The sequence below is a fragment of the Dipodomys ordii genome, unplaced genomic scaffold, assembly GCF_000151885.1.
Source record: "Dipodomys ordii isolate 6190 unplaced genomic scaffold, Dord_2.0 Scaffold5, whole genome shotgun sequence".
Classification (NCBI taxonomy): Eukaryota; Metazoa; Chordata; class Mammalia; order Rodentia; family Heteromyidae; genus Dipodomys; species Dipodomys ordii.
In genome coordinates this window covers 2,801,900-2,812,960 of record NW_012267221.1, presented here as the reverse complement: position 1 = coordinate 2,812,960, position 11,061 = coordinate 2,801,900, and the positions used below count along the sequence as shown (strand labels likewise).

At 37.8% G+C, this 11,061-nt stretch overlaps 1 protein-coding gene across 1 annotated transcript in view; it reads right to left on the bottom strand.

Moving 5' to 3' along the window:
* Nucleotides 1-5,807: 5,807 nt before the first annotated feature.
* Nucleotides 5,808-11,061, bottom strand: part of Lypd6 (LY6/PLAUR domain containing 6) — a 26,233-nt gene continuing 20,979 nt past the window's right edge. Inside the window, exons 3-4 of the mRNA XM_013028226.1 lie at nt 7,716-7,846; nt 5,808-6,119 (exon numbers count right to left, since the gene is read on the bottom strand). Of these exons, the coding sequence (XP_012883680.1) occupies nt 5,952-6,119; nt 7,716-7,846 (299 nt within the window). The 3' untranslated portion in view covers nt 5,808-5,951. The remainder of the gene's footprint in view (nt 6,120-7,715; nt 7,847-11,061) is intronic.

Sequence of the window (11,061 nt, the reverse complement as noted above, 5' to 3'; positions counted from 1 at the left end):
TCTTTCTGTTGAGGAGTGTTTTTGCTATTCGGGGTCTTTTATTGTTTCATATGAATTTTTGGATTGTCTCTTCTATTTCCTTCAAGAATGAGGTTGGAATTTTGATAGGTATCACACTGAATTTGTAGATAGCCTTGGGAAGTATTGCCATTTTCACGATGTTAATCTTTCCAATCCAGGAGCATGGGAGGTTTTGATTTTTAGGCCATAATTTTGAAAGTGACTCTCCCAGAATGTTTTTTTCCCAAGTTAGAATGGAAAATCTTCTTTCATCAAGTTAACTTAGCGTCTCTCCAGTGTTTATTCTCTGCATTTCCATACCATGGTGGTCCTCATGGCACTGATCACCCCCTGTGGGGATTTTGAAACTTTTTCTATCTCTAATGCTTCATTACTTTGAGTATCAGAGGAGGGAACATTTTGAAGTTTTTTCCTTAGTGCAGTACTGTGGGGGTACTCCAAGATAAATGATTTGGGTACCCTGATGTTGTCTCCTTGCATCTGTAAAGTAAATGGTGAATTAGATATGTTCTAAAGGAGAATCAAATGCTTTTTAAGGTCCCATTCACCTCTAACTCATTGACCCAAGAAATAGCTTTTTAGTAAAACTTCCAGAGAAGGCTGGGGCATTTAATCCTCGTTACAAGTTTGTGTAGAACAAAGGGAACGAGCACATATAAAATCAAAGTCTTTCTAGAATAAACTACCAGTGGGCCTCCTTAACCACTCCAAAGCTTTAGCTGAAAATGGGGTCATAAACTAAAGTTATGTGAAAGTGCTTTGAAAATAAAATCATATACAAAAATCAGGATTGCTGTTAGGAAAATAAAAAGGGGGATTCTTGGGTAGCCATTTCTCAGACTCTAGATTTTAACTCTTTCTCAGTTTAAAAATATCACTTCATAGAATTTTTGTGCTCCAGCAATGCAGCTAAAATTTATGAAGGGTAATAGTATGATAATAGTGATTTGCTATTGGAGGAAGAGATGATTTTAAAATTTAGCTAACAAGAATAACTGATGAAAAGAAGGCATGTTGTAAAATGTACTGATTTTATAAACCCAAACAGGTTAGAAGTGTTATATGAAGAAATAAAGAACTGTTTTTTAGCAGATCTCAGAAGAAAATACCCCAAGCCAAAGTTGTCATATTTCACATGCATGCTATGGTCCCACCCCAAGATTCCTGGAAATCTTAGAAAAATATCTGAATACTTAAGGTCAAGTTCTCACAGCTGTGACAAGAATTAATAGTAGATGTTTAAAATATTTTCATATACTTCACTCCTAGTAGTTAAGTTAGAGGATACTTACTACAAACAAACATTTGTTTTGGTTGGATTCGATAGTTCAAGCCTGTGATACTAGCTACTTGGGAGGCAGAGATTATGGATCAAGGTTCCAGGCCCAACTCAGGCAAAACAAGGAAGTTAAAAGACTCATCTTGGTAGGCATCATGATGTGTGTCTGTTATTCTAGCTAGAGAGGATGAGGATCCTTCATAAACCTCATGAAATGGCCATTCTAATGGGAGTAAGGTGGAATCTGTGTTGTTTTGATTGACATTTCCCTTGTGCCCATCATCAAGAAAACAAACAGTAACAGATACTGGCAAGGATATAGCTAAAAGGGAACCCTAAAACACCAAGGGTGGGAATGTAAATTTGTCCAATCACTGTGGAAAGCAGCGTGGAGGTTCCTCAAAATCTAAGCATAGGGCTGGGAAGGTGGCTCAGTGAATCAAGAAAATGTAATTGTGTGTGTGTGTGTGTGTGTGTGAGTGTGTGTTTTACTCACCCATTAGAAACAATGATATTGTATCATGTGTAAATAAATGGAAAGATCTGGAAAAAATTATGGCAAGTCAGGTCCAGAGAGACAAAGGATGCATATTTTTCCTTAGCTTGTAAACTTTCAAGTAAATATGTGGGGTGGTATGCAAGTGTATACAAATATATTACCTGAAATATCATAGGTTCAAAGGAGATCTCAAATAGTGCAATTCATTAGAAAGGTAAAGTCAAAATAAACACCAGGAAGTGGTTATTTGGAAGGTGTTAGAAGGGATCAAGGAGAGAAAGGGGTAGATGAATGAAGAGGAGAAGTGTGAAGAATGCACTCAAGAATTTAATGTATATCCTTCAAATTTTTTTTTTAAAGTGAGGGAAGGGGTAGGTTGGGAGGAATGAGTGAGAACATTGAAAAGATCAACATGAGCAAGATGCATTATGTTCACAAACTGCTTTGTTAAATAGAAACTCCTTGGTATAACTACTTAAAAATAACAAAAAGATAGAAACATTTAAAACAACAAAAAATAAAACCCCAGGTAATTCATGTTTTCAAAACAAGATTTCCTAAAAAAGACAGTGCACCACATTACATTAAGCACATGGATAAGAAATAACAATCACATCACTCATCCAGAACCATACTTGAAAACTTTAAACTATGGAAAAAAAAGATGTATTTTCTTGGAAAGAATTAAAGAACAGGGCTGGGAAGGTGGCTCAGTGATAGAGTGCTTGCCTTGCATGCATGAGACCCTGGGTTCGATTCCTCAGCACTACATAAGCAGAAAAGGTTGGAAGTGGCGCTGTGGCTCAAGTGGTAGAGCACTAGTCTTGAGCTAAAGAGCTTAGGGACAGCGCCCAGATCCAGAGTTCAGGCCCCATGACCAGCAAAAACAAAAACAAACCAAGAATTAAAGAATAACCAGGAGTCACAAATAAACTGGTTTATCAAGGTTGTTTTCAATCTATTTTTTCCTACTAAGAAAAATATAATAAATGTATTGTATCACTTCAAATGATATGTTTACTATTCCAATATTTGTTTCCATTGCAAAAGAAACTATGAAATGAAGGGAGGTACTTTTTATTACATCATCATTGTCATAACTCACTTCAAGTATAGATTAGATGTAGAAATCAGATTAATGGAATGAGCAATTTATATATATGCACACATACATACAGTCTTTATATTTCCTAATTTAACAAAGAAATGTTCAAGGGAACCTATAGACCTGATTAAAAGAAAAGTTTGTTAATCCTCTCTTCTTTGATTTTCTGCAGCATGCGCAGTCTAGATGAATCATTTCACAAGGGTGAATTATCTCGTGTCTTTTCACGCATATATTTCTTGTCTGTACAACTGAAAAGTGAACTCTTGGTGCTAATCCCAAAGTCTTGAACCTGACCTGGGTACATTAATCATTGATTGACATGAACATCTTAAGGAAAAAGCCCAGTGAGATACACTTAAAATTTTTATTCATTGATTTACAAAATATACAATATTTACAACATTTATGCATTGATACAATATTGACATGGGTGTTTGAAGGAGTCTAAAAATAAATATGTGGCACATAGATTAATATACACATCATGGCCCTCTACACTTCAAGCCATCACCAATAGTGAAATTTAATGGAAAGTATAATGTAGTAGAAAAGTCAGATGGCTAACCAATCCTAGAACTTCCACATGACTGGCCCTTCCTTAATTCCTGAAGCTATGGTTGACAAACCATTTTCTTTCAAGAGAATTAAACAAAAGCCATTTTGACAGGTGTTTGGGATGCATGCAGCCATTTGTGCAGTATCTGCAATAAGTTCCTGGGGGCTGGGTTTTTCTCCACCTTTGTGGACCTGGTCCCTGGACACCAGCTAGTGAGGTTCTGATGTGGTCGCTCCCTTGTCTCTTATTCAAATTGCATGCAGAACTTGGAAAATGTCTGTGGACTGTGACCATGCACAATTGGTACTTGTAGATATATGTACAACACCAGATTTTCTTTGCCTTATAGCATCTTTAGATGCAGCATCAGTTGTCTACTCTTAGCAAGAGGGATGAATGAAGGATTCTCAACAGTAAGAGAAAAATATCAGCTGGGGTCACATGCAAATGGAATCTTGTAGAAGCAGGGTAAGATAAACTCTACATGATAAAAATGAGCAAATTCCTAGAAGGGTAATTTGACTTTCTCATTGTGTCCACTCTTCCTGCCTCATCTGCAGGAAAACGTTCACCTCATTGAGCTTCCTAGAGCTTCAGAACCTTCATTTGTAAAGTTTAAATACTAGTGCTATTCCTTAGAGGGTTCTTGCAGGGATTATATGACCTAGCTATGTAAAGTGCTTAGCATAGTGCCTGGCACATAGGAGGTGCTTAATGCATGTCTTGCTTTCTTTCCCTTGACTCCTAACTCCAATTATAAGCACCTAAAGAAAATTGATAAGCCTACCAAACTCTGAATTAAGGCCATGTGATGTAATTTTGATTGTTTTTTGTATCAGAGTCACTGCTGTCAGTTCACATTTAGTCCCTGAGGTGGGTCTCATTTCTTGAGCCAAAGATAGCTTTCTGTGCACAGCAGATGACACTGTCTTCTGTATCACTACTGGTTCCAACCACATTACACACAAACATACTCCACAACAGAAATTCTGACCAGTGATGAAATCCACCTGAATATATCTGAGACAATACCACTGAGAAAACCATGAGCAAGAACCTTGCAGCAAGCACATTACTCTTGCTCACAGCACATTAATTTTTTTCCAACACTGGTGCAAGTATTACAGATAACTTTCCACAAACATATATTAAAAGCTTTACCACTGTTGAAAAATAAGCATTAAGATTTGATTTGTTCAGAATAAAGAACTTTTCAGAATATATTTTAGTTTCTGGTTATGTCATAAAAAATAAATAGTGTTTAAAGAATTTACAAGGAAGAAGAAAAAAACTGTAACTTTGGGTGTCAACAATATATGAAAGATGAACATTCTATCCTCTATTTCAAAAGCAAGATCTAAAAGAAACAAAAGCATACTATTTTACTAGACTCTTTACTAGTCTTATAATCCACCTTTTGCTACTCTTAGCATATTCTGTTTTCCTTAGCTATTGGTTTAAAGACAATTTAATCCAGAACCTTCATCCTAAAAAATCACTGGGTATGTGAAAGGAGAAGGTTCTTTGGCACTAAGAACTATGGATAATGAGGAAACTTATTGAGCTACTTCTGAGCCCTCAAAAAACTAGAAGTAACCTTCATAGGTCTCTCTTTCATCCAAAAATCCCATCATCTCTGACTAAATTATTTATGATTAAATGGAACCCAGCACCTGGTAAAAGTAACCCCATCCAACTTTGGGACTCTGGATACCATTGGCCCAGGTTGAATGGAAGGTTTTATGGAACATGATTAATTTTCCCATCAAAGTGAATCTATCCAATTATATAAAGAGTTAAGCATAAGTACTTCATGAATGATAATTCCATTAAGTTGGGGAAAATCTTTCTCTAGTCACCCCTACAAATACACCAAACTTTTATGATTGCCTGTTTTACCTCTCAGGCAGAGCAGAGGGAAATAATTCTTTGCCTCAAGAAAAAGAGATTGGGAAAATTAAAGTGAGCAAATTGCATAGAGTAAATTGCTCTTTGAGAAACTCAGTTGGAATCTAAAATGAAATAGTCCACCCATATTCAGATTCAAAGTTGTAAAATCCTAAAACAATACGTGAATTCATAATTAGAATAAAACCAGTGGTTCTTTTACCCTTCTCCTGAAACACCATCTTTTACATGTATCCAGTATCCATATAACAGACTCTTCAGAACTCCTGCAGCTCATACATGGATTCTAAATCAAGAACCCCAGATTGTACTACATGCACAGCTCTTTCTTTCCTGGAGTAAAAACAACAGTTTGTGGTACAGGTCCCAGGGAATGTATTGGGAAGAGGCTGGCTCTGATTAGGTCTTGGCTGGACTGTAAATGACAACAGTGAAGCATGGCTAGGGTACTGCCTGGCCATGATGACACCTGTGAGTGCTGTGATCTTATGTGCACAATGCTGCCAGGTCAATGACGCATGCATGATGAGAGACTGCCGTGATCCCCACAGATCACTACTACCCATGTTGCCTTGAGCTGCTACACAGTGAGTCCTAACCATACCCACAAGCAGGACACAAGCACCGACATACAGTGTGGGTGCCTTTTTGTCTGATTTATAGGTGATGTGGTGGCAAATGTGGCATCGGTTTCATTTCGAGGGAGTGGCAGGTTACAGATATTTCCTTCACAGCAGGAGGTGCAGATCTAAAAGAAAGGAAGAAAAAAAAAGTTGATGAGAAAGTAAACAGGTTTTGGAAAGAGGCAAGGATTTTAAAGACACTGACTCCATCATGGCAAAATTCAAAGGACAGAGATTTGTTCTACAAAGCAATCGCCAATCCCACATTTAGGAACCATGGAGATAAATGAAGCAGCATGGTCAAATTGAAAATAGCTCAGCTTAAATTTCAAGGAATGAGGGTATTGTTTTTGTTTTCCTACCCTGTCATTGCTACAAAGTTTTGCAACATTTTTAGGCCTCAGCCATTCCATCTGTGAACTGGGGATTATGAAGCTTGCTTTTCTTTTTCAAGAAACTCTTCTTGACCACATGAGAAAGCAGTCAGGAGGGCAAATCTTCCTCTGCCAAGTTTTTATAGTGAAAATAGAGCAACAAGTAGGCAACTTGAACTTGGATATTTATTTTGTTTATCACTGTCAGCACAGTTAACCCCATTCTCTGAGCTGACATCCAAAAGGCTTTCATCTATACAATTATTCCTGATTTATTCTGCTTTACTCCAGAATTACACAAAATAAACAAATCCAAAGGGCAATTGATAGGCCTTGGTTACTTTAGGCCATGGCTGTGCCTAGTATGCACCAGCAGCTTCAACAATAGGTGGACACTTGTTAGAAATGCAGAAACTCAAACCTTACCAGACTTTGAGAACTAGAGGCTGCATTTTAACAAGCTATGAGCTGGTCATATTTATAGAATAGTTGATATCTTTTACAGTCATTGTCCTGAAACAATCTGAGCATTTGGTCACAACTGACACGGGCTAGGAAGAGTGTAATGTTGAGAACAAAGACTGAAAGTCTCAAATGAATTTGAAGTTGGTTTCTGTCACTTACTGACGGTGCAACACATGACATATGACCATACAACAAAACTTCTCTGGTCCTCCCTGTTCTCCTGCTAGAAGGATCAAGTAATTGGTCTACCTTTCATATTTCATATCCAAAACAAGCTGGAAGGATATATTACATGTATATAGTTACAGTATCAAAAATTGAATTCTTAGTAATTTTGAGAAATTACTTGAAAATTGAGAGAAGGAAGTCTTCATAGGTAATGCTTTCTGAGATACACAGTAAGAAATTGCCCTGACCCTGATAAAGTTTAAGAGGTGCAAATCCACATGGGGGTTCTTTGATCACTTCAAATTAGTCAAAATCCAGCAGAGACCTTCTCCAATCTCATACCCAGAAAGACACATGGAGTTATGAAAGCTAAAATGTATCAGCCTTCCCAGGTAAATGACTTGCTCTGGTATCTCCAGTGCTTTGCTATGATGGGCATTAGTGGTCCCTGCTCTGGCCCTTCTGGTAGATAGCTGATTTTCTTCTGAATGAGGAAATAGCAGTCTTATAATCATCTTCAACCCTCTTGGAAAGTGCTCATATACATTCATGTTCTTTTAGGGCATACATAAAGGAATCTTCTTTTTACAGTGGTATAATGATAGAAGGCAGCCCGTATGGGCAGGGGCATCTGCTTGTGAGTACTGGCAGCTGTCTGTCTGAGATAACAGGCAGCTGCCTACACTGTACCATCTTTTGCTTTGTTGCCCAGACCTTGTGGCCTTCATGCTCTGAGTCTCTGCAGCCAGTGGACAAGCACTCTTCTAGTGGTACACAGCGTTTGGTGACAGAGATGCTGTTTCCTGTGACTTCCATCGTGTGCTGAGTATAGCAGTATCTGGTTTCTGTGGACATAAAATATGCTTTAATTGAGAGGGGAATATTAGCTCTGTCTACTGAAAAGGCACATCGTAGCAGTGGCATGTAAACTGTCTCAAGTTTACGGCCAATGACAGAATCTACCTCCTAGAGAATGTTAATCTTTGTCTATCATAATCCTCACAATCTAAGATATACTGGTATCATTCTCTCCCTTTGAACTAACTTTATCACTGTCCTGATTTTTAGGAAGTGAGTGATTCAAAGAGTTAATTTAAGTAGTCAGATACTTGTTAGCTTTCAGGAAAATGAAGGAGTAAAAAAGTTCAAGCTGGGAGCCAGTAGCTCACAATGTAATCTTAGTTACTCAGGAGGCTTAGATCTGAGGATTGAGGATCAAAGCCAGCCTGGGCAGGAAAGTCCATCACACTCTTATCTCTAATTAACCACCAAAAAAAAAAAAAGATAGAAGTGGAGTTGTAGAGTGCTAGCCTTGAGAGTTAAAAGAATTTAGGCAGGTGTACAATGGTCCTATAGAGGATGAAAATCTATCACAGAGGATATGTGTGTGTGTGTGTGTGTGTGTGTGTGTGTGTGTGTGTGATTCCAACAAATTAGACATGGATTCATTTTAGCTGGAGAAAATGACTATTTTTAAGGATGAATTTCTTGCCAATGAATATGTTTGAATCCTAGGATGCCTGGAGGAAGATGAATGTCACAATGCAGGTGTTCTACAAACAAGGAGCACTGTATCTGCTATAATTTCTGCAACTTTCTGGGATGGTAGATGATGACCATGATGGGAGTTTATGAAGGACTATATACATCTTACAAATCTGAAATCCTGAGATTTCTTGCAAAATTCCATACAGAATTTCTCTATTGATAATTTAAATACTAGAGGGGAAAAACTTGGGCTTTGTCAGTGTAATTCTTTAGGACCTCCAGGCAGCATTCAGCTCTGTAAGTCTGGGATGTAGGAGAATGTACCCTCTCTCCTTTCACATTAGAAAAGAAATGAATAAATCTTAAGAAATGACACTGTGCTGTCTTTCATCTATATCTTGGACCTAACTTTGCATGCTTTATACATTTTGGATATTTAGTGGCTAATATGGAATTATGACCTACTACGATATTATTTATTAGGCAATAAAAATCCCCCACACCACATTCTGTCAAGATTCTGGCAGCTTTTAACCAGAGTTCTAATGCAAAAAGAAAAAAGCTTAAGAAGTTTAAGAAGAATGAGCTAATATAGACCACATTGACCTCGTTCCAGCTATGAAAACGTAAGGATTTTATGAATCCTCCTAGACAACAGCACTCGGACAGGAACCCAGAATAGCCTCTGGCTGAGTGTGACCAATGAAAGCACCTTTTTCAGGGTTGCACTGTTGTTGGCTCTTCCCAGGAAGGTCCTAGATCAATGCCATCCCTTTTTGTTTAATATGGTATGTAGCAATTTGAGTGTAGGGCAAGTAAGATCACTCTGGGAGTGAACAGTTGAAAGTTTGACTCCTGGAAATGGCATCCCAAAAACCTCCAGTATATCTTAAAGTTGAAGTGATGGTGCTTTGCCTGAGGAGTTTGCAGAAGCTCTCATCTGGTTTTCTTTTAAGCTTTTGTTTGACAGTTTTTGACAAATGAATACCAGTGGCTTGAGATTTACTACATCTTCCAAAGAAGACTGGTTTACCTCTTTGGTATCAGACTCAATGGACATTTATGACCATATTTCCAACCCACACCCCAACTTCAATATTCTGGAAAGCAATAAAAACAGGAATGTTCTTATCTCCTGTCTCCTCTTCTTGCAGACAACTTGGAGCAGCGCCAGAGGCTTTATTGCTCTAAATGTAAATCTGAGCAGATAAGATCGCATGCTTATGGAATAAATAAATCTCTACAAGGTTTCAGATTGGGAAATTAGGTTTGTCCCCCAAGTAACGAATTATCTTGTTTTAAGTGAGCCTTAAAATAACAATTGTTAAACTAACATCACCTCAATTCTGTTCATACTCTTTTTATTGTCTTCTTAACTTATGAATCGGGAGTTTATTTCATTGAATGAAAGCAGTGCCAACCACTGATGAAAATAATTTTTCAGGAAAATATGAAAAACCCTTGCCATCTTGATATGGGAGAGGGGGATTAGTGCAGACGCTGGATAAGAATCTAATACATAAAATAAAGATATAGCAGGAATACTGCCATGGCTTCCAAAGTCCAGGTCTTAATCCTGAAGCATCAGGTCCTCAAAGTATCTATTCTACTTTTTGTTTTACAAACTTCCTAGGTAACTTACAAAGTGTTAATGTGGAAGAAGGCTCTGCAGTTAAGTAAGTTTTGGAAATGCTCAAATAAAATAAGCTGATTTCTTTGAGGAACATTTTTGAAGAGTCTTCAACATCCCTTTTGATCTGTGATATGCAAGGCTATGTTGGGGTGAGCAGAAGGAATTTCTCAAGCAGAACGAGGTGGACCCAGGTGGCTTCTCACTGGATGGTAGTCATGATAAAAAAAAAAAAAACTGAGTTTGAGCCACAGAGCATGGCTCACCAAGTATTCTGAATAATCCTTGGGTAGGTAATGAGGTTACATGAGAATCAAGCATGCTGATAACTTCACACTAAAAGGATTCCAAAGGCTTTTATCTAAAAGATAAAAGATGGATTTGAATTTCTAGTAGGTTACTTTTGGCCTCTAAAATCTTATATTCTGCAGTTGCTTAGTATTCCCAGAGGCTGTGAAACCTAAGTCTTTGACTCACAGTAAAATTAGAAGTAGAAAAAGAGGGCCTAATGAACACAAAACATAATTTTTGTAAAACTTTCTCTGTCTCTGTCTTTCTCTCACATACACACATACTATAATCTATTTTGAAATTTAAAATGACTCCACAGCTAAGCTGTCCAATAATAGAACAACAGGTAAACCAACTCCACACAAAGTAATCTGACATAAACGAGACACTACAAATGTCTACCTCTGGTAAAAGACTCTTCACCACTTATTTATTCTCTGTTGCTCTGCTATAGAGAACAAACCAGAGGTGCAACAAAATGGATGAGAAGCTGGGTGCCACTGGCTCATGCCTTTAATTCTAGCTACTCAGAAAACTGTGATCTGAGGATGGAGATTTGAGCCAGCCCAGGCAGCAAAGTCCAAGAGACTCATCTCCAATTAACCACGCTAAATCCAGAAGTGGAGCGGTGGCTCAAATTGGTAAAAAAAG